General features: G+C 57.9%; 1 protein-coding gene across 9 annotated transcripts in view; it reads right to left on the bottom strand.

The window, feature by feature from the left end:
- Positions 1-1186: 1186 nt before the first annotated feature.
- The window catches only part of ARAP1 (ArfGAP with RhoGAP domain, ankyrin repeat and PH domain 1), a 67110-nt gene continuing 45342 nt past the window's right edge, over positions 1187-22954 (bottom strand). For 7 of the 9 annotated variants that reach the window (XM_082626288.1, XM_082626289.1, XM_082626292.1 and 4 more), the window contains 23 exons: positions 22311-22396; positions 20893-21075; positions 19624-19798; positions 18288-18422; positions 16438-16573; positions 16055-16157; positions 14994-15189; positions 14667-14718; positions 14397-14560; positions 13999-14211; positions 13548-13653; positions 12995-13142; positions 12826-12912; positions 12670-12738; positions 12232-12349; positions 10402-10515; positions 10034-10179; positions 9460-9492; positions 5748-5830; positions 4914-4964; positions 4680-4743; positions 3148-3297; positions 1187-2898 (listed from right to left, as the gene is read on the bottom strand). In XM_082626288.1, coding sequence (XP_082482414.1) covers positions 2881-2898; positions 3148-3297; positions 4680-4743; positions 4914-4964; positions 5748-5830; positions 9460-9492; positions 10034-10179; positions 10402-10515; positions 12232-12349; positions 12670-12738; positions 12826-12912; positions 12995-13142; positions 13548-13653; positions 13999-14211; positions 14397-14560; positions 14667-14718; positions 14994-15189; positions 16055-16157; positions 16438-16573; positions 18288-18422; positions 19624-19798; positions 20893-21075; positions 22311-22396 — 2630 coding nt within the window. In that variant the 3' untranslated portion in view covers positions 1187-2880. Of the gene's footprint in view, positions 2899-3147; positions 3298-4679; positions 4744-4913; positions 4965-5747; positions 5831-9459; positions 9493-10033; positions 10180-10401; positions 10516-12231; positions 12350-12669; positions 12739-12825; positions 12913-12994; positions 13143-13547; positions 13654-13998; positions 14212-14396; positions 14561-14666; positions 14719-14993; positions 15190-16054; positions 16158-16437; positions 16574-18287; positions 18423-19623; positions 19799-20062; positions 20153-20892; positions 21076-22310; positions 22397-22954 lie in introns of those variants that run through there. The other 2 variants (XM_082626287.1, XM_082626295.1) reach the window with 2 other exon arrangements.

Genomic DNA, 22954 nt, shown 5'->3' with positions numbered 1-22954 from the left:
ACATCACCTTGCCTGTGGCTCATGCCATTCCCTCTCCCAGAAATATCTCCCTCTCAACTCCACCTGCAGAAACACTGCTTGTCCCTCCAGGCTCACCTCCTCTTTGGAGTCTTTCTTGATCAATTCCCCCAACCAGAAGACCTCCTCCTTCCCCCACGCCACTTATTCATCTGCTCCGGCTCATTGTTCAGTGAAGCCCTGAACACACTGTAGGTGTCCAAGAAATGCTTGTTGAATGAAAATATATTGGGCCTGGAAAGGACTCTGGATGCCATGATGCCTCCCCAGACACATTTGGGAAGGGGGTTACCGAGGGGCAGTGCTAGGTACTTCACACTTATTAGCTCATTTAATCCTCCATTAGTGGGTGCTATTAATACCTCCGAAGTACAGAAGAGAACACTGAGGATCAGAGACCTCAGGAACTCAGCCAAATCTAGTGTGTAGATGGGAGTGTCGGCATCTGCCCCGACAGTTGGCATCCACACCCCAGCTTTTCAAAAACAACCAGTTGTGGGCAGGGGGCTTAGGAGCCATGAGAGCACGGGGCCAGGAAAGAAGGTCTCAGCTCCAGGCCCCCTTTCCAATCCCCGGGCTCAGGGGGAAGTGGAGAGGAGGCAGGGCCCATCTTCCCTTCCCCAGCCCCATCGATTTCTTGCGGAGCCCAGGGGTCTCCTGAGGCCCAGCCCTCGAGGGCTGGATGGCTGCTGAATGCTCTGCAGTGTAGGCAGGTTGAGCAGGAAGAGAGACAGACACCCCACCCCACCTCCCAGCCTCCACTCCCCGCCCAGCTCAGCCTCCTCTCCATCCACAATGCCTTCACCCCCAAGCTCTGACTTGCCATAGCCTTCTCTCCCAGGCCTCCCCATGCTCCCCTGCCATTAGGCCCCCCTGTCGTCCTCCCCCAACACTTCAACCCACCCTCACCCCAACTTGCACCCCCTCCTTACCATGTACATCTGGAAAGGCTTCCAGTCTTCAGGGCCAACTCAGGGGCACCTCCTCCTCCAGGAAGCCTCCTCCCTCTCCAAGAGCTGCTGCCCACACCTCGGCAGGTCTGGCTCCAAGTTCTTTATCCATCCCCCTCAACCCAACCTCAAATAATGTGAACAAACCACCCAGGGTCCCGTGAGACCCCATATCTACAAATCTTTGTGACAAAGACCAGCAGAGCCTCCTGCCCTAATCCATCCAACACTGTTGTATTTACCATAATTCATTAAGGTTGAGGCCCTGAAGACTCCTGTTGGGATGTCATCCCTGATCCCCAGGAAAAGCACTTTAAGCATCATTAACTCTTGACGGTTCAGATCCCCTTCCCCAGGGGACAACTGGGGCCACTTATGAGAGGAGATAGCAGAGTTGGAATCAGGAAGGGAGTGGAGGAAGGAGAACGCCCCAAAATGGGGCAGTGGAAATGTACCTCAACCCTGATTCAGAAGAGCTGTGTGACCTTGGGCAAGTCACTTCCCTTCTCTGGCCTTTCTTCCTCTGCCAGGAGACAGTACGTAGAGTACACAGGCACTGACCCACAAAGGCCTTTCCTCCCTCCTTCGGGTTCCAACGGCCTGGGAGTCCAAAGCACTTCTTGTATTGTGCTGCTTTCCATAGTATCACCAGCCCTGGGGTCAAAGGCAGGGAGGGCCAGGTCTCACTCCACACTCCAACAGAAGACGTGGGGTCCTCCAGAACCTGTTCTGGGACCCAGCGATGTTGAGTTGTCCGTGGCTGCCCCCTGGTGGCCCAATGCGGTCATTGCAGCCTGTTCCTGAGCTGGGGCAAGTGACACTTGGCAGCCTAGCGGGGGAGATGGCCAGGCAGTGGCCAGTGAGGGCAGCTTCCTGGTCCGAGGCAGGGCACCTCTGAAAGGGTGTGCACAGGAGCCAAGGGGAACCTGAGGACCTTCTTCCTAATTTAATAAAGCTCCCGTCACTCCCTCCGTGACCTTGTGTCTCTAGAAGGGCTGATGACGAGTTACCCTGAGTCACTCACGTACCACACAACCAGCCCCTGGCTCAGAATCAGACTGCAGCAGGGAGAGGGACTCAGTCTAGCTGGGGCCTGTCCTGGTCAGAGTCAGGCCCAGCAATCCCCACGCCAGCTGCACAGGAGTACAATGAGGACAGCCTGGAGCCAGCCTGGGGCTCTGTCTGGGGCAGAGGGAGAGTATCTGGACAGCTGAGGGCCTGGAGACAGCAGGGTCAGGTCCCCAGCTTCAGGGTCCAAGGCACTCACCTCTGGAGCGCCTGTCCTCCTGTACCCTCTTAGGGACACCTGAAACCCCCAACCAATCATAGACCTCAGCACCAGGGGATAAAATATACAGATATATTTATATTATCAAAAGGTCCCCAAAGTGGGGAAGGGGCACCGGGCAGCCTAGGCCCTCCCAGTAAGCCCAAACCAGAAGGGGGGCTAAAGTCCCCCAAGTCCAGTTCTCAGCCCTGTATACATTTACCCAAGAGCTCCCTCCCCACCCCAGCTGAGTGTTCCTTTAGAGCTGTTCTGGAGTCTGTGGCAAAGGGGTGGGCTCCCTTCCAGCGGGGACCCCAGGGCCTTGAGCCTCTGAAAGGATGGCAGTCCGCCAGAGTGCCTCACTGATGCCCATCTCTCCAACCCCTTAAACTCAGGGTGTGTGACCCGGGTGGGGGAGCAGGCCAGGAGGGCTGAGCACCTGGACAGAGCAGGTAAGGGATTCCTCCTCAGGCAGACCCTGCTGCCTGCCCCCCACGTCCTGGCCAGGGAACCCCAGGCTGCAGTCAGGATGAGGGGTCTGGGGGTGCGGCTTCCTCATGCGCCCCCTGCTGGCTCACACCAGGCATGCAGGGCATGAGGGTGTCTGCCCACGAAGGCTTCACGGTGGCAGAGTCCCACCTGCGATCAGACGTTTCGGAGGAGCTGTGGGAAGGCACAGAAGTCCAGATTCCATGAGCACGCTGTGAAGACTCACAGGGAGCAGGGGCCAGGGGCCAGCAGAGAGGGGCCTCCCGGGAACCAGGTGAACCAAAGGGGCCTGTCAGGACTCCCACTGAGGACGGAGGGACAGGGCCAGAGGGCACTCAGAGGAGAAGCAGAGGTGAGGCAGGTGGAAGGCAGGCTCCAGCCAGGTCCCCAGCCGCCTGCCCACAGGAATGGAGAGCCACTCACAGAAAGGGGGTCCGCAGTGAAGGCAGCCACGCTCCGGCGCATCTCATTCTCACTGCCGCGCAGGGGGATCAGCGAAACGCTGCCCAGCCGGACCTCAGGCACCACCCGGGACACGCGTGAGGGCTCTGAGGGCCACACCAGGCCGTCGTGCTGGGCAGCAGGGGAGAGGAGGGGTGTTGGGGTCTGGGCTCGGTTTGCTGGCCTAGACACTCAGCTCCAGATCCACCCACCCTTCCCAGAAATGCCTCCAGCTATGATCTGAGGTGAAACCCTCAGCTTTGATCTGAGCCGATATGAGAAGCAGCTGTTAGGAGAACATGACTGTATCCCCGGCAAAGCCCAGCCAATTACGTTACTCAACAACCCTCATTTCCAGGTCCACAAACAAACCGCTCCAAGAACGCAGTGCCAAGAAAACAGTTCTAGAGGAACGTGTCTGCTTCCTTTCACCAGGAACCAAGAAAACTCTAGAATCTGCTCTGTTTCCCTTTAGACTTTGACTACCAGGAAGCTCAGGGCTGAAAGAGCTCAGCCCAAGATCTGGTACAGTTTTGTCTCCCTTCTCCCCAAACAATTCTGAGCTCTCATTTTAAAACCCTGTTTTGGGATTTCCTTGGTGGTCCAGTGGTTAAGAGTCCGTGCTCCCACTGCATGGGGCACGGGTTCGATCCCTGGTCGGGGAACTAAGATCCCGCATGCCGCAAGGCCAAAAGACAAACAAACAAACACCTATTTTAAGTCCAACCCACCCCTCTAGCCCTGCTCTGGCTTCGAGTCCTCCCCAGCCTGTTCCCACCTGGCCCAAGGCAGCAACTACCTCACTGGCCTCCTCACCTCCAGGCTCGGCCCTTCAGCCCATCCTCCCCTGCACACCGCACCCAGAACGAACCCTCAGACTCAGACTCAACCCTGCACACCACTCTTGCTTAAAACTCTCCCTTCAAACTGCTGACTAGGTCAAGTTCAGCTTCCTTGGCATGGCCTTCAAGACTGAGATTTTACTCCCAACTTCGTTTCCAGTGCCAACTTCTAGCGTGCCTGGCTTCTCCCTTTACACCCTGTGGGCAATCCTGCTACGCCTGTGTGCAAACTGTTCCCTTTGCCTCGAAGCCGCCCCACCCCCGCCTTTGCTTGGTGAACGCTCCCTCATCCCCAAAGATTCAGCTTCCACGATACCCCCTCCCTGCTGCCTTCCTCACCTCACCCAACACCTCCACAAGGTAGGGTCCCTGGCTTCCCTCTGTCACCACAGCACTGGGCTCTAACAGGCTCCTTCTGGCTCTGTTTTCCTTTCCACATGGGGAGTGAGTGCCCGAGGGCAGGGGTCTGCACCCTCTGTCTCTAGCATGCCTGGCTCAGGGCTGGACCAGAGCAGGTACCAGGAAGGGTTTACGTGAGAATGAACGAACAAGTGGATTAAAGGCAACTCAACATCCTGAAGCAATCGGTGGCCTGAACAGTGAAGAAGCACTCATACCCCTTCTCTGTAATGGAGGCCTCCTGGGACCCACCCCACACCCCGCGCCGTGTACCTGCATGAAGAGGAAAGTGGCGAACCACTCCCGGAGCTCCATCTGCGTCTCGCAGCACAGGTACCTACAGGGTGGGGCACAGGTCTGGATGCCGCCAGGGCCTGGCTGAGCAGGGATACCCTACCGTGTTCCCCCGCCCAGGGTCTCGGGGGCAGGGCCCAGATCTGGACAGTGAGGGGACCCAACTAAGGGGGACATGCTACCATCTCTCCTCGGCATGGGGCCCTCACTCACCACTGCTGCTTCTCGTGTTTCTCCGTCTCGTGCACCACCGTGAAGCCCCAGCTGCAGAGAAGGGGCAGGTGAGGTCACTTGACAGCCCAGAGAGGCCTCATAGCCCCAGTGGGAGCCTAGGACAGAGCCCAGAAGCCTGGGCCAGGGCTGGGGGCAGGGTTCAAGTCCTTCTGCGGGCACAGCACATCCCAGCCGCTGCCTCTTCCTCTCACAGCCCTGCCAGCCTCCCAGGGCCTTGGCTCCCCCACCCCCCAGCCCTATCCCCCAGAGAGAAGCAGGTACAGCCAGCGGGTAAAAGGCGAATGCCAGAAACCCCAGCCTAGTGATTGCAGTTAATAACAGTGATAGTGGCTATGCATCATTTTTCAACTTTTAAAACATACCCCCGTATCAATTATACTTCAATTAAAAAAAGAAGAAAAAAAACCCATACAACCACCCTTTGGAACAGGCGTGCCATTATTTTCCCCATTCCTCAGATGTGGGAAGTGAGGCACAGAAAGGTCCCAGAGCTAGTCAGTGACTAACTGGATTTCAATCCAGGCCAATGTTTCTTAAATATGAACAAGCATCAGAGTCCCCTAGGTGGCTTGTGACAGCACAGACTGCTGGCCCCACCCCCAGAATCCATGATTTAGCAGGTCTGGAGTGGTACCCAAGAATTTGGGTTTCTAATGCGTTTCCAGGTGATGCTCATGCGGCTGGTCTGGGAGACCACACCCTCAGAACTATGAGTCAGCCCCTGTCAAGTTCACAGCCCTCAGCTGTGCCTCCCCCATCAGTTCTGAGCCCGCAGGCCCTAGTCGTGGACCCACCTCCCCCGCCCCAGCTCACCAGGTGGGTGGCCGGAGTTTCTTCTTCACTCCCAGGTAGACTTTGAGACTCCTGACGGGCCACTCCTTCTCAGGCCGGTGACTCTGGGTGGCGGTGGGAGAAGGAGTAGGAACTTCAGTCAGTCAGGGTGGGCGCTGGGGCAGATCTCCCAACTGGGTGCCTCCCTCCCCCCTCTCCCCAGCCTCTCTACATCCCAGCAGCCCTCGTCCAGGAAGCCTTCCTGACAAAGCCCTCCCTGCTCACAATCTAGCTCAACAGAGCCCCCAGGCCTCTCTGCCTGCCCCAGCATCAGACAGTCAACCCTTGTCCCCGAGGCAGCTGGATGTCCACAGCAGTTGATTCCCAGTCCCTCCCTGCTGCCCTGCAAATCGAGAACTGATCTGTATCAATATCATCGGCTGATCCAGGTTGTCTGCAGAGGGACAAGTCTGCACATTGCACATCACCCTTTGGCACCAAACTGAATGAGTGTACAGGAGTGGAGAGCCTCGGCTGTCTGTCTGTCTCAGGTTATTTATTCTTCACCCTTCCCTGCCCCCACGGAGGCTCCAGGGTTGACTGTGTGAACAGAAGGCTTGTGAGGTGAGCAGTTACTGGCTCTTTGGTTCCACAAAGTGAAGGCTAATGACTCAAGCTGAAGCAGAATGGCCGTTCGGTAGACCACAGGAAGAACTTCCCAGTGGTCTAGGCCAGGAGGCGACAGACCAATGTACTGGGGAGGGGCGCCAGATCACTGACGTGCTCATCTCTGGTCCCCTCCTCTGCATATGGGTCTGGGCTTGGAAGGAGCAGGCTGGCTCAGAGGCAGGGGGATGGGAGCACTGACCTCCAGTGAAGAAGCGGGTTGGAGGTCAAGCTAATGAGCCTTCCTCCTGCTCTGGGAGCCACTTGCTTGAAACCCTGCCCCCACCAGGCACCCCTGGTGCCAACAGGGACACCAGGGTGGATGGCAGGGGAGGGGGACTCACTTACAACCGAAACTGGGGGTCAAAGATTGAGCCACCTCTACTGTTCCCCACCATTGCTCCCAGCCACCCCCAGGCATGGCTCCTCAGCAGGAACACAAAGAGGGGACTAGGGGATGACTAGGGGATGGCCAGGGAGATGGAGAATTTCGGGAATTGGTGGACTTCCCTGTGAGGTCACAATAGGATGGGCTGCCTAGGGAATCAGTGGAGACTTCGGGGCTATCACATGGGGTGTAGTTTAAGGAGGGCTTATTAGGAACCTTCACCCTGCTTTCACTCCCAGTCCTCCTAACGACCAAGCCCCTGATGGGGGAGCCCCACATCTCCTGCACATAGCAGGACAACGGCTATGTGCCCAAGAGGGCCAGAACAAGGTGAGCCGAAGGCACAGGATGATCAGGGCTGCAGGCAGGGAGGAAACTGGGCAGAGATAAGGAAAGCAGGCTGCTGATATGGGAGAAACAACGTCTAGGGAGAATACAAGAAAGAAGAGGCCTGCATGCAAGCAGGGAAGACACAAAGATACAAGGCTGAGAGCACTGAAGAAATCAGACTGCAGTTGGAAGAAACCAGGCAGTGGGAATGGAAAGACTGAGACAGAGGCTGTAAAAGAAGTTAGGCTGCAAGCATGGAAAACATCCGGCTCTGAGCATGACAGGAGAAAGGATGTGGGGGAAACTGAGCTGCAGGTACAGAAGGAATCAGGCTGAGGGAATGAAAAGCCGACAGTGGGCTTGGAAGAAGTCGGGCTGTGGGTGTGAGGGGAAGAGAACTAAAAGCAAGGAGTAAAGTGAATCCGGAGTGGGCGGAGCCGGCCCAGGCGTGTGACAGGAACAGTGGTTGCAGTCAGGGCGTGGAGAGAATTAAGGGAATGGAGGCGGTCAAGCCAGGCTGTGGCTCCTTCAGAATCAGAAAAAACAACCCTCAGGCTGCTACTTCCTCAGGTACTGGTGCATGTGGCGTGTACGTGGCAGGCTTATGATGTGAGCATGGCCAAGACAAGAAGGTTGAGGGGGACTTTGGGGGGCAAGGGGAGCGTCAGTCAATGTAATCTTCATTTCTGATCAAACAGCTCATGTTGCCAGCATCTCCGAGGTGTAAGGTCACTGACAGGGAATGAAGTTCACTCCTTGATGCTCAAAGACCTCTGCTGGAACCAAGATCTTTCTAGAATGTGCTTTTCCCAGGGGCCTCAGGGTCTTTAACAATGGGAGACTCCAGGACGAGGCTTCGGTGTTCACATAGCCTGAACTGCCAGGGGCTGTCCCTATTTCAAATCTTCTGTCCTGTTGCCCCATAAACTAGCAAATACCAGAATCACCAACACCTCAGTAGCCAAAACACACCTTCCCAGGGCTCCTGTGAGACCAGGTGCCTGGTGCCACTGGGGAGAGCACCATCTAGCCCTGCGCTGACCAGCCCCTGCTATGAGGCCTTGATTCCTATATCTCAAGGAATAAAAAGCTGAAGTTTTGAGGCTAACAAATCTGGGTTCGAGTCCCAAGCTACCACCTAGAGATGGCCTTGGGCAAGTCACCTGAAGCCTGCTTTCTCACCTGTGAAAAAGGGACAATACCCCTCCACACAGGACAGTAGTGAGATTACATGTCCCAGTATGTGAAAGGCTGGGCACCAAGTCTGGTTCGATAAACGTTAGATCTGCTTCTTTCTAGCTCTCCTGCCTCCTCTCCTCCATGTCAAGGGACCAGCAGCTGCTTTTCCAGGTGCCTCAGCCATCCACCCTCCTCCCTGTCCACACTGACAGTCTGGTTCTATTCCAAGGGGCTAAGCACCCCTAGAGGGAGAGGGCCAGGGAAATAGCATCCAGAACCAAGGGGAACTGACTGGAGAGGTGGATGGGCCCAGAAGTAAGGATGTGATCACAGAGGGAGGCAAAGGAGAGAAGACGAGGCGTTCCCCACAACGGTCAGCAGGAGCGCAGGCTGCATTAATAGAGGTATAATGTGCAAGGAGAGGGAGGTGAGGGTCCTGCTCTATCTGCTGGGCTCCCACGGCAGCCAGGCCTGCCCAGATGTCCTCAGGAGACACAAGGGGCAGAACGGGTGGGAGACACAGGTAGGAGCTCAGGCTGGACCCCTGGGCTTAGAAACACGTTTCTGTTGCCTGTCTCTGCAGAGCGTCTATACTCTGTGGCACCCAAGGCACAGCTGGGATCCACAGGGGTGTCATGGGAGGCAGATCTCAGCTGAACCTGAACAGTGATACTCAGTATCATTCTAGGGATAGAGCAGCACCAAGGGAGAGAGGATGAACTCCCCTCTCCCAGGGTGTGCAAACAAAGGCTGGCAACCAGCTAGGGAGGCTACTACAGCTGGGGAATACACCACAAGCCTCGGTAGTCCTGCTCTTGTGTTTTAAGATAGGGCTGTAGCAAGGACATTCTAATAGCCCTGGAACTCTCTCCAGGGCTGGAAAGAGGGTGGTTCCAGGGGTGACAGGAGGTGAAGATCAGAGCTCTAATTCAAACCTAGGGGCTTCCATTAACTGGCTCCACAGCCTCCACCTGAATCTTTTGGAAAAGTCTAGAGCATCGCACTGATGGGGGAAGGACTCTGGGACAGGGTTGGGGATGAAGAGGAGCCTAGGCCACAGCCCTAGGGTGGCGGCCGGGAAACCATGCCTGGAGACGGCCAGGAGCTCTGGCTGTGTCCCCGTGCTCCCACTAGGCTCACTTGGCCCCCAGGAGGTGTAAGGCAGCTGGCAGTTGACCCACAGCTACTCACGGTCTCAGGGGCCCCGCTCCATGGCCTCTGGCTCTGTTTGATAGAGGATCAGGGTTACGGAAGGAGGCCCAGGTCCAGAGCTAGGACAATGTGTGTAGTGGTGCATGGCGGGATGTGGCTTGTATGCTGGGGCAGTGGGGGCAGTGCTAGGACGGAGATGGCATCTGGTCTGGGAGGACGCCCGGCATGTGGACAGCATGGGCATGGAGTGGGCCGGGATGGGGTATGGCCTATGAAGCAACAAGGCATGCACAGGCCACAACCTGGGGCTGTCACCATGTAGCATGTTCTTGTGGGTGCCTTGACCAGGCACAGGTGAGTAGCACACGCCTGATGTGATGGCATCCAGGTACTAGGGCCTAGTAGGGCTCCAGGGCAAAGCCACGTGATCACCGAGGGCCACAGCAGGAGGGTCTCTGAGAGTCCACAGCTTCCCCCAACTGCTGTGCCACCCCAAGACCCCGCGATAGGGATGCTCCCATTGTTAGGCCCAGGGGGACATTTGTGCTGGGGTGTCTGAGCACACTTGGGTGCAGGTGCCCATCTTGGGGCAGGACCCAGCAGGATCACGTACCCGGACCTCCTTGTAGAGCCGCAGGCAGCTGCTGTTGAGGATGAAGTAGCGATCGTGGAAGCCACCTGAGGGCAGACCCAGGCCCAGGAGGCTGCGGTCCTCTCGGAACTTCATCATGCCGTGCTTGGTTTCACCCACATGGCTGGCTGGGGGAGGAGTGGAGTGGGCACAGGCTGCACCAACCGCCCGCCCACAGACACACACCCAGGGCAGAGTCCCAGGATGAAGGAAACTGCTCCATCCTGCCCCAGCCTCTGAAGAGGCCCGCCCGCCTGGTACCACCAGATCTCGCCCCAGCTCTGGATGGAGGGACCTACCACTAGGCTGCCCAACCCTGTAGGCACCACCCATCCAGGGACACCACTTACCTAGGTACAGCAGCATGGCCTCCATGGACTGATGCTTCTTCACCACCAGGTAGCTGTCCGTGCCCAGCCCATGCAGGATGGGCAGCACCTTCTCCGCAAAGTGCAGGGGGCGCTCTGGGGAGGGGGCACGCCGTCACCAGGGCCACTTGGCCTGACAGCACTGAGGGCTGGCCCATGGACACACATCACCTACGTGCCCAGGGGCGCCGTCCACTCCCTCTGCCTCCTAGTGCCACAATGCTGCCCTGACCACCTCCCACACCCAACACACGTGGCTGGGACCAAACCTGCTCCAACCCAACATGTCCAAGACCAAGCCGGTGATCTTCCCTGTGTGTCCTCATCAGGGAAACTGGCACCGCCCCCCAGGCCACCCAGGTCAGAAACAAACCCTCCTCCCTCTCAGCCTCCATGTGTCGAATCTCTCTGCTTCTGTCCATCTCCTTGCAGCTACCCTGGCCCATGATCCCATCTTCTTGGACCAGTACTGTGGCCTCTGAAGCAGTCTCTGCTGTGTGCTCTCATCCCCTCTCCCCACGTCTCTCTACCCAGCAGTAAGGAGTAATCTTTTCAAGCTCCCAACCACTCACCCTTCAATGGACTTGCGTTGTAGTCAGGCCCTGAGGGCAGCCTCCGCCTTTATCTCCAGCCCCATCCTGTGCCACAACCTCTCACTGCCCTTATCTTAAGCTCCTTGAAAGAATAGTGTCCCCAGCCACCACAGGGCCTTTGCCCATGCTGTTCCCACTGCCTCGAAGTACTTCCCCCTCTTCTTCACCAAGGAACCCCTACTCTTCCTTAACCTCCTAACTCAGGGGCTCCAAAGCCAAAGACCCTGTTATATGCTCTGGTGACGGACTTCCCTGGTGGCGCAGTGGTTAAGAATCCACCTGCCAATGCAGGAGACACGGGTTTGATCCCTGGTCTGGGAAGATCCCACATGCCACGGAGCAACTGAGCCCGTGCGCCACAACTACTGAGCCTGCACTCTAGCGCCCGCAAGCCACAACTACTGAGCCTGCACTCTACAGCCCGTGCTCCACGAGAAAGAGAAGCCACCGCAATGAGGAGCCCGTGCACCGCAAAGAAGAGGTGCCCCCGCTCACCGCCCGTCACAACTAGAGAAAGCCCGCGCGCAGCCACAAAGACCCAGTGCAGCAAAAATAAATAAATGAATAGTAAAAATTTTAAAAAAGCTCTGGTGGCATTGTGGCCCTTTCCTTCACAGCAGTTAACAAGGCTGTAGTTGTGCGTTTACCGGTGTGATCATGGGACTAGTGTGTCTATTCCATACCAGACTACCCCCAAGAGGGTAGGGACTGTGTGTCTGGCTCCCCTGACCAGTGCCTGGCACTCAACAAATAACGGTAAAATAAATGAACAGATACGCCCTCATCCTCCACTGCCACTGAGATCATCCTTCACCCTAAAACGCCTTTATCACTCCCCTTCACCACGATGGCGCCTTCACAGCACCCCACCCCACTCCTTCTGCATGCTCATCACCACCCACTACCCCCCTCACCACCAATGCTGTCACTCACAATCCCATTATCAAATTCAGCATCTCCACCCTCGTAAGCAACACCATTCTCACCGACACCTGAGAAAGCGCCATAGCCGACACCATCTACCCTCTCACGGTTCCTTCCATCAGCCACATCACCTGAACCCCTGCCAGCACATCACCACCACCGTCACTGGGATCACAGCATGACAGCGACATCCACCCTCTAAAACCCCCTTTACCACCACTGTCAGCACACTGTGGGGTAAAGGAGGACAGACTGGGGCCGCCCCATTTCCTGCACCAATCCTGTGGTCACCCACCTGCCTCCTCCCTCTCGTTGACCTCAAAGCAGGTCCAATAGTCCTTCTCCCTGATGCCCACATTCCTGCGATCCAAGATCTCCAGGGTGAGCTCCTCAGCTGTCATGGATGCTGGGATCTGTGGGGACCCAGGAGGAGGAGGAGATCAGCCTACCCCACCCCCAGCCCCTGCTCTGCCACAACACTGCTGTGTGATCCAGGGGCCAAGGCCACCCCTCTCAGGGTCCTCTGGAGTCCTGGGATGCAGGGGGGTGTCTGAGTGGTCCTGATGAGCTGGGTGGGGAGAAGGGAAAGAGACAGGCCCTGGCAGCAGCCAGATACAGGTCCCAAACCAGGGATCCCCTTAGCATGGAAGCTGTGCTCCCCTGGTCATCTGAGCCTGTGCCCAGCCCAGCCTGACTCTCCCGGCCCCTTAGCTTCTAGGTCCCTGGCCTTCACCTTGACATGTTGCTCTGTCTCCGCCTTCTTTTCCTCTAGGTACACAGTGCAGATGAAGTCGCCGGCGTGCTGTGGGGAGACAGGGCTCAGCTGGAGGCCTGGGGAGCAGGTGCAGGCGGCCGGCCCGAGCCCCCCACCCCAGGCCCTGCCCTTCACCTGAGTCCCGCTCGCAGTGCCAGCCACACGCATCTTCACAATGGCAGTGATCTCCTCCCGCTGCTTCCTCAGCTCCTCCTCATCCACCTGGGGAAGGGAGAGGGACAGGTGGTCACTGCCGCCCAGGGGCTGAGGTCTGCCTTCCACTGCCCACTGGCTGGGGACGCACACTAAACACCATCACATAGTGGCTGATGAGGTCTTCCACCACGCGGCCGGCCTTGTAGTCCTGCCCATCTGTCTGGAAGAGCGTGGGCCCAAACACAATAGCCAGGTTGTGCGTGTTCATCTGGTTCGTGTCTGAGAAGCACTGGACACTGGACAGGGAAGAATGGAGCCTTGAGGAGTCAGCCCAGAACTTCCCCACCTCACCTTCCCAATTCCTGACAAGCCCATGAATGGCCCCTGGAGAGAGGCCAGGGAAGGTCCCAGTCAGAGAGGACAAGTAGTTAAGGAGACGAGGGGACAGTCTTTCTGGCCATATCTTGGGTCCTGGGGAGAAGTAGGGCTGGGAAACTGAGAGATCTGTCCGCCAGCTGAAACCGCCTCTATTCTCCCACCCTTCAGGAAGTAAGCTGGGAGACAAAGTGTCCAAGACCAGAGCACATCATAAGGCAACATTCAGTTCCCAGGCCCACCTGGTTCCCAGGGGAGAACAGTCAGCCAGACTGGGAACAGAAGAGTCTTTTCCACCCCAGCCCCCCAGTAGAGCCGCTTCTCACCAGTACAAGTGGCTGATAAGGGCCTTCACCGTGGCCCGGTTGACTGGGGGCAGACGCACCAGTAGCTCTCGGTACCTGGAGACCTTCTCCTCTTCATCCTCAATCTCTGGGTGCGGGGAGATGGATCAGGTCAGGAACCCTCTTGTAACCACCTCCCCTGTCCCACCCCTCTGGCTGCCCTGCCTCTCATCCTAGGTGACACCACTCCCTGCCCCGCTCCAAGTCAAATCAGGCCAGCCATGCAGCAAAGATAAAGAATTCTCCAAGGGACCCTGGCTCTGTATAGAGTGACAATGGGAATAAGAAGAAAGGAGGGAGAAGGACTGGAGCCCACCACTGGGGCATGCCTAGTCCAAGTGCATGATGGGGAGGGGAGGGAAAACTGAGATCAGAGTGTACAAGTCAGCAGCACTGGCCTGGTCTCAGGCTGGGCACGGGCTGCAGGGCCCACCTGAGGCCTCCAGCCAGGCTAGGCGCTGGACTCGAGTGAAGAGCCCATCGGGCAGATCTCGCAGGAAGCGCTTGAGCGCCGAGGAGACGTCGTCCACGTGCTGCTCGCCCTCCTTGAGGCGCACAGAGCGAGCATCCAGCCGCAGGCTCTCCAGCAGCCGCTGTGTCTTTGATGTCTGCCCACACTTGCGGTAGATGCCCTCCGACGTCAGGCCTGGAGAGGGGTGGGGCTGAGCTGGGGGCGGAGCCAAACGTGAGGGGCCAGGAGCATTGGTCAAGGGGAGGGCCTCACGGTTTTCAGAGAGATGCCGGGAAGGTGAGGATTGGCCTCTGGGGCAGGAGGTAGAAGTCTCTCGGGGTGGGGAGGGGCGGGGCCTGTGCCATGGGGGCGGGGCTCACCGCACTGGGTGATGTAGTCCACACAGCGGTACACAATCACCGGGATATCCGAGTCTCCAAGCTGCTGCTCCGACAGCGTGTCCCCTGAGCTGGCCGCTGCTTTCTGGATGGCCCCCAGCCAGCCCGTAAAGTCCAGCCGCCGCTCCCCCTGGATGTACAGCGTCCTGGGCCGGAGAGTCAGTCACTTGGGGACCTACCCCTGCCCCACCCCTCCCAGGCCTGTCAGACTTTCCAGGCTTCTCAGAGCCCCTCAGGGAGGCCGGAGCTCACCTCCGTCGCTCCACCAGCACCAGCACCTGGTTCTCGCTGTCCCCTTGGACGGCTGTGGAGGGGTGGGTTGAGGTGAGGCCCAGGCCTTGTTCATGGTCCCCAACCTGCTCCCTGCTGAGGCTCTCTGGGTCCACACACCTCTGGGACACACCCACCAACCCCTGGGGTGGCTGAGATGCATCCCAAGGCCAGGAGAGGACATGAGAGGGCAGGCTGGCTCCTTCTGGACAGGCTAGGGTAGATTTCAAACTTCTGGGGAGGGGCTGGGGTCTGGGAGCCCAGGATAGGGTGCCCCAGAGATTGGGGCCCAGGTCCAGGTGTACGCACAAAGCTCCTGTAGTTTCCGAAGCTGCAGCGGCTCCTCGCAGGGCCCCTCTGGGAAGACAGCATGGAGCTCGGAGCCGATGAGGGCGAACCAGCCCTCCTGGGCCCGCTGTAGGCTCAGGCCAGCTTTGTAGGGTAGGCGCCCAAGCCTCTCAAAGTCGCGGGCCAGCAGATCCTCAGCCAGGGGAGGCACGAATGCCTGGTGGGGAGGCCAGGGAAAGGGGAGATGGCCAGGGAGGCTGCATCAGCCAACAGCACTGCCCACCCTGGATACCCCAGCCCTTTGGCTTGTGGCCATGTACTTGTTTTCCACCCAGCTCTCCCCTCTCTCTCTCCCAGGGCAGAACCCAGCACAGTGAACTAAGTTGGGTATCATGTCCCACTTCATACTCACTCAGATATGCCCTCCTCTGGAACACCTTCCCAGACACAAGGGATGTCCCTTCTCTGGGGCCCCATGGCACCAAGGCATTCTCGCCCTCTGTTGTAGCATCAATTACAGTTTTTGCTGTTTGGACCCCATCTGTCTCCCCTACCAGCATGGGAGCCACTGAGGAGCTGGGATCAAGACCGGTTCACCTGGATCCCCGGGGCTCTGAGGACTGCCTGTCAGGAAGCTCACAGATGACTGGTCGATGAACAAGAGAATGAGAGTCACAGGCCCTCACGGCACAGGAGAGCCAGAGGGCACCTGATTCTAGTCCCCAGGGCAGAGCTCTCCTCTGCAGCCTTCCTGCCTCCTTCCTCCAGGACAAGGCGCTCCCCCTGGAGGCAGCACTGTCCATCCTAGGACGGTTCTGCGTGTCATTCATTATTAAACATATTGAGCACCTAGGGAGTGCAAGGCCCATGGCCCTCCTTCCACATAGTTGAGATAGGTCTCCTGACCTCCCCCACCACCAGGGAGCTGCAGATCACATCAGGGCCTTGGCTCTGTGTCTGCTGCCCTCCATCCAGCCCCTGATCCATGCGGTGGGAAAGCCGAGATACAGGGGATTGGCCAGGAGGTCCTACCCTGGGCCCTGACAGACTCCTCCCACACCCGCCTGCTCACCCAGGCCCACCTTAGCAATGCACTTGACCCACTCACGAGCCAGCTCTGCACTCTCCAGCCCAAACAGGTACAGCCGCTCTCCTTCTGTGTACACCTCAAAGGTGTGCTCAAAACTGTAGATACACAGGCCAGGATTCAGGCCCACTCCACCCAGCACTGCCCCCTCACCCGCCACACTGCCCTCGTGACTACCCTTCCCCTGGCCCCCTACGAGGTGGGAGAAAAGCCTTAGGCTAGGGCCTCGGGAAACCCGGTTTAGCCCCTGCACAGCCCCAGCTTGCTGTCCGACCCTGGGGAGGTCCTGCCCCTCTCTGGGCCTGTTTCCCTGTCTCCCCAATGGAGGGTTGGACTTTACATCAATAACAGTCTGTGATTCTGCCCAGGGGTGCTCACCCATGGGTGTCGGGAGTGGGCACTGCCAGACACACAATCTCACTGGCCGGAATCTCCCCGTTGGGGGTCACTGCCCGCTCATTCTCATAGTAGCTCAGGACCCCGTCGCTAAGCACACACCAGCGTCGGCTGAATTCTGGGGAGAAGTTGGGCAGGGGAACCATGAGGGAGCCCTTCACCCTCACCTGAACGCTACCTCTGCATCCTCCCTGGGCCTCCACTCCCACCTGACCCATGTCCTCTCCATTCTAACTCACAAGCTTCCCCCAAATCCATCCTCCTCCCTGTAGCTCCACCAACCCAGCCCAGCCCACACCTCTCCCCCGGACCTGCCCACCTCCCCAGCCACCTTTCTGACCACTCCTGCACACATACCCCACACTCCCTGCTTTGCTCACCCTGTTCCCTTCACCCACACCCTCTATCCTTGAAGGCCAGCCCAAATGCCAGAGGAAGCCTTTCATACCATAGCCCCCCGTGCCCCACCCTCCTTTGCCAGCAGGACCCATTGTTCTATACTCTGCTTCCTCCTACAGTGACTCTGAGGAGACTGACAAGATCCCATAAAGGAACAGAAATGGGAATTTGGACCAGGAAAGTAGGAGAAAGAACAGATTGTCAAGGCCATGCAGGCTCGTATAGTTCACAGCATTGAGCATCACACTGGCTCAGAGCTTCCTGGCACCCAGGGTGAAAAAAGGGTGACCCAGGCAGTTATATAAATGACATTATCAGGCAGAGGAAGGTAGACTAGGGGCAGTGCCCCAGGGGCAGTGAGGTGGTGAGTAACACAGAGTTCCAAAGAAATCCCTTTGGGAGTTGGAGGGCTTCATCCGGGGGTGCTGAAGGATGCGGTGAGCAACGGCCTCAACAATGCTCACACAGCAGATACTGTTTCTTATCCTGGCTATGAGGACATGACATTTGCCCTCTGAAGGCAGCGTGTCCCAGAGCCTGCCTCCCAGCCTGGGCTCCCTCCAGGAGCGCCAGGCCTGCCTCAGTCACTCCTCATCCTGCAGACATTTGCAAGGGCCCACTGTGTGCTAGACACTGTTCTAGGTGCTGGGGGCTATAGCGCTGGCCAAGAGAAGTTTATATTCCAGTAGGGCACAGAGAATCAATAAATAGACCCATAAATAACGTCAGATAAGTAGTGTGAAAGTAGGGCTTGCTATTTTGGATTAAGTGGTGGGGAATGAAGTCTTCAAGGAGTGACATTTAAACAGAGAACTGTTTGAAGTGAGAGACTAACCATGCAGATATTTAGGGAAAAGCATTTTGGGCAGAGGGAACAGCAAGTACAAAGGGTCTGGTGAGCATGAATGTTATGTTTGAGAAACAGCAAGGAGGCCAGTAAAGCTGGAGCAGAGTGAGTGAGGGAAGAGGAGTCAGAGAGGTAATGGGGTGGGGCGGCTGAGTGCAGGTCCTTGTGGGACGTGGTAATAAGGACTATGGATTTTACTCAGAGTTGGGAGCAAATGGAAGGCTGAGGTGATAGACGGACAGGCCTTTAAGCTCAGTCCTCAAACTTCCTAGCATCCACGTGCTCCAAACACCAGATGCCCAAAACAGGGCCCACACCTAATAGGTACTCAATAAAGTCTTCTTTGTTTTAAGGAACCTCTGGCAGTGACTTGCTCTGCAGTGCCATGCTCTACTCCCACCCCCATCAGCCCACTTATTAAGCACCAACTGTGTACCCGAGACCACACCCAGGAAGCCCTGCAGGGTGACTGCCAGAGTGCACTTGGTGCCCTCATGGATCCCCCAGCCTGGCCAGCTCTGGCTTCTCTGGCCCTGCCACCATGCCAGAATGCCATGGCCAGGGCGGGCTCTGGCCCGGCACCCACCTTCCCGGGCCCGGCGGTCCTGTAGCAGCTTCCCGGCGGAAGCAGTCTTGTAGAGGAAGCCACTGTGGCTCACAGTTGGCAGGACAACTGAGTAGTGCTTTTCCGGGGACCTCACTGAATCCAGCCGAGGTACCTCTTTTGGGAAGGGGGGGAAAGAGTGGCTGGTCATGCTCACCATCCAAGGGTGTCCCCCCTGCCCCCATCTGGGCTGGGTATTTAAGCTGGCACTCAGTCACCCGCCCCTCCTTCCCCAGCACCGCTCCCTGACTAGCACTCCTGGCCTCCTACTGCCACATTCAGGATTTTGCCTAAGCCATTCTCCACCTTTCCCCACTTGTGCGAATTCCATCCCACTCACAAGGCCCGGCTCCAGGACCTCTCCTTCCAGGGAGCTCCCCTGAATCCCCAGCCCAGCTCTTCGTGTTGCAGGCACAGGACCAGCACACTAGAATGAGGGGGGCGGCCCTCGAGCAAACTCACCAACAACAAGGGAGCGTGTCTCAGACAATGCAAAGCCTAAGGAAGCAGCCCGGCTCCAGCCCTGCTCCCAGCAGTCCCAAAGCCCAAGCCAGCTGGGTGGTCTCCTGTGCCTTCCCTGGACACCTGGGCTCTCTCCAGCCCAGCGCACCCCACCCACCCATGGCCCTGAGCCCAGAGTCCTGGCCGCAGATCTCCACCCTCAGTCCTAGGATGCGGCCCCAGAGGCTAGCACTGGGCCATGACCAGCGGCGCTCACCCCCACCACCCCCTCCTCAGCTACCCCGAGAGCAGGAGCCAAACGGGACCCAACCCGTCTGCAACAGAGCCCCACCCAGACAGAACGGCGGACAGGGCTGCTGTGGCGAGTCCCCCGCACACAGAGAAATGCAGCACCTCCCCCCCGACAGCAGCGCAGACACGCTCTGCACATGCACAAACCCCAACGCCCTCGACACTCCCAGGGGCAAGGAAGCAGAGCCATAGCAACTCAGAGACACACGGACACCGGCACACGGATGCCACCCCGAGGTCCCACACTGTGGGTCAGGGAGGAACCCACAAATACACAAAGAGATGCAGAGACAGAGACACTAAGGGAGATACAAACAAACACGCGTGTGAAGGGGAAGCCAGAGGCACAAATGTACACTGACGTGCAAACCCGAAACGTCACACAAACTCTTGCACCAGGGCCCCTGGAGGAGTTGTAATTATAGCTCAAGTGGTATGTAAATCAAACCTCACAGGACAATACCCAGCCCCTAGCACCCAATAACTGGCATCCCCTCCAAAGGGCCAGGCCCTGGCAGCAGGGAGGCCCCATCCCTTGAGGAGGATGGTCCCACCAGACACTCACCTGTGGTCCGGTTGTTTCGAAGGAATTCCATCTGCAGCGTCTGTCCCGCCTGCTCGGCGAGAGCCAGGGGCGTGGGGGCTTCAGGGTCCCCCGAGAAGCAGTTGACCCCAGCCCCACAGCCCAGGAGCGCCTGGGTCTCAGCCAGGTCTGAGGTTGTGACTGCGGCACACAGGGCCTGGGAGGAGGGGAGCGGAGTGGGGAGGGTCAGCCTAAGCCAGAGTGAGGGGCAAGTGGGACGGGGGTCGCGCTGCGGCGGGGTCTGGGTGTGGGGTCGGGGTCAGGAAGAGGAAGGAGTCACCCAGGTTAGGGGCCCACCCTCAGGGTGAAAGAGGAGAAAGGGAGGAAGAAAGACAGGAGGAGGAAAAGAAAGGCCGAGAGGAGTGAGGGGTGGCAGGGGCATCCCCACAGAGGCCAGGGGTCCTAGCAGTCCAGGGCTCACCCTGCTGACAGCCCCCTGGGACCCTGTCAGCCACAGGCGTGTTCTCTAGAGGCTCTCAAGCTCCCTCTGCCTTGTGGAAGGCCAGAGGGGGGTGCTTTGTAGCTCATTCCTCCCACATTTGAATTCCTCACCGCCTGCCCATCCCTCCCAACCAATGGGAGCTGCCGCCCCTCCTGGCTGGCGGGCTAGACTGGGCTGGGCTGGGGGCTGGACGCCTGGGTTCCTGGGAGGTGGAGGCCTGGCTCCCACTGGGCTTCTAGCTGGACTGAGCCTGACTGGGTGGGGCTGCTTGGGGGAAGGGCTGAAGGTTGACCAGAAGTCACAAGTGGCATCCCTCTGCCTCGAAGCAGGCAACCTCCCACTCAGGCCAAGCCAGACCAGGGACAGGGCTTGGCTCCCGGCCTGTCAGGGCCTGGGGCCCACGAGGGGCCTCATCTTGAGTGGGGTGTGGAAGGGGATGGGTTGGAGCAGCCAGCTGTTTTTCATGAGCCTGACAGGAAATAGCATCCCCATCAAGTTCACTCCTTTTGGCAGGATTCAGAAGGAGCAGGATGGGGTGAGGAGACAGAGGAAGCAGGAGGGGAGGGAGGCAGACAGATGCTGGGGACGTGGCCTTGGCCCAAGGGTCAGGCCTGGCTCCTCCCTGCTTTGTCCCAACTGTCCCTGTGGCCTAGGCAGGGTCCTTCTGCCCCCTGGGCCTCAGTTTCCCTACAGGGCCACTCATCACTCTGAGCTAGTGGAAAAGATGAGCTGAAACAGAGTGAGGAATGTGAGGGGGGGCATGAATAACGGAGGTGTTTCAGGAGGCCTCACAGGCCCAGTGCCCTGACCTTGTCCAGCTCCTCCTGGTTGCCGAAGAGAGGATGGTAGCATCGGTACTTGCCCTCACGGTATTTGGCCTCTAGGTGGCATCGCCGGGCACCAGGGCTGCTGCTGGGCTGCAGAGCCTCACTGGGCGGCACGTTGGCTGCCCAGAAGCGGTTCCCAGCAGCATTGCCCAGCTGTAAGAAGAGCTGCGGGTGTGGGCAAGAGGTTAGAAGGGAGCCTACAGCCACGGGCCCACGCCCGCCAAAATGTTGATTTTGAGGTTGTTAGGTGAGGGGCTGGAAGACCCAGGCCACGCGCCCACTTTTCCATCAGGGAAGCTGAGGGACAGCGGGGCCTGCTGGCGGCCATGGGTGCTCCCCCACCAACCCTGGGCCTGAGCCCAGTCCCCAGGACAAGAGGCAGGCAGTCTGACAGGCGGACGCCCCAGGCCTGGTGCCTGGCTGGGGGCCTTGCTACTTCCCCACCCAGTCCCACATCTGGAACTCTGCATTCCTGAGACTATCCCAGCTGGGGGTGGGGTGTCGGGGGGGTGGCGGCTAACCAGTCAGCCAACTGGGTGGACAGGGATTTTGGAAACATCTCCTGTCCCTGACATTCCTCTCTGGGCTCAGGCGAAGAGAGGTGAGGGCAGACTGTGCACAAGACTCTGGCATTCGGGAGACTAGTTTATTCATTCTTTCATTCTGCCGATCACTCATTCCACAGCCATTTCCTGGGCCTCCCACCTTGCCTGTTTGTCAGGGCCTGCGTGGGGTGCTGGGGTCAGAGCAGAGAACAAAGAGGAAACAGTCCCAGGCGCCACTGACTCACTCTGTGACTTTGGGCAAGTCATTTTCTCTCCCTGGGCCTCAACGTCCTCATCTGTAAACTGGGGATTCTAACCCTAATTCACAGGGGATATGACACCCAAATTACTCTGAAGTCTGCAGCTTGGCTGGGGCTGTCAGGAAGGCCATGTGTGGTCGGGCCCTGGTCCAGCTTCCTGTTGCAGGTTCTCCCCTGTAACTACCACACATATCAGTACCTGGCAACCCCAAGTACACAGGCACAAATGTACACGTGTGAGCATCCCCCAAATGGACATACTCATACCCACTGGTGCACATGAGTAGAGATAAAATGAAGTCAGTATTTTAGGCTTTGCAGGACACAGTCTCTGTGGCATATTCCTCTTGGTGTTTTTTTGTTGTTGTTGTTTGTTTTTTTAAGCAACCTTTTAAAATTGTAAAAACATTCTTAGCTCACTGGCCAGTTTGCTGACTTTGCCAAAAATCAGCTTTCCCAAAATCCCACCCCCTAGATGATCCCAAAGGTCTCTCCTAGCTCCAGGGTGCTGGGGTTGGTGAGATGGGGGGGATGGGGTTGGAAGACCCAGGCAGCAGCTGAGAGGGGCAGACCCCAAACATAGCTGGTTCCCCACCTCAATGAGTGTTTCCGTCCACACCTTCCTGTCCATCTTCAGGCTCCGCACCTTGGAAACACCAGCGCCCAGGCCACGGTGCTCCCCTGTAGACAGAGGGCCAGACACGGGGTCATCTGGGTCCTCTCCTTTACATGAGCACTCCCCCCCCACACCACGACCCCAGTGCCCATGGGGGCAGACAGGGAGAGGCCATGGGCAGGACACAGGGGCTAGGCCTGCAGCTCCATCTCCCACACACTCCTGCCCTGGGCACCCCAAAACTGAGCCCTGTAATTGACACCTGGGTTCCTGCAGTAGTCCCCCAGCTGGTCCCCTACAGCCATGCTTGGCCCCCTGCAGGCCACTCTCCACACAACCCAGCCAGAGTGATCTCTTTAAAATGCAAACCTCTTACTTCAAAAACCCCTGCTTTAGACTCTCTCTTAATTCTCCCCAGAATTAGATCAAAATTCCTTACCTGCTTCTTCTCCTCATCTCATGCCTCTCCCCCTCCTATTCCCCCCAACACTCAAATTCTCCTCCCTCTTCTAATCATCCATGTTCATTCCTACCTCAGGGCCTTTACACTGTTCTTTCTGCCTGGATTCTCTTCCCCCATTTCCCCAAGGTTAGTTCCCTCCTGACATTCAGATCTCAGCTGA

The sequence above is a fragment of the Mesoplodon mirus genome, assembly GCF_964341445.2.
Source record: "Mesoplodon mirus genome assembly, chromosome: 7".
NCBI lineage: Eukaryota > Metazoa > Chordata > Mammalia > Artiodactyla > Ziphiidae > Mesoplodon > Mesoplodon mirus.
The sequence above is the reverse complement of the archived record's forward strand: the minus strand, read 5'-3'. Positions and strand labels throughout refer to the sequence as shown.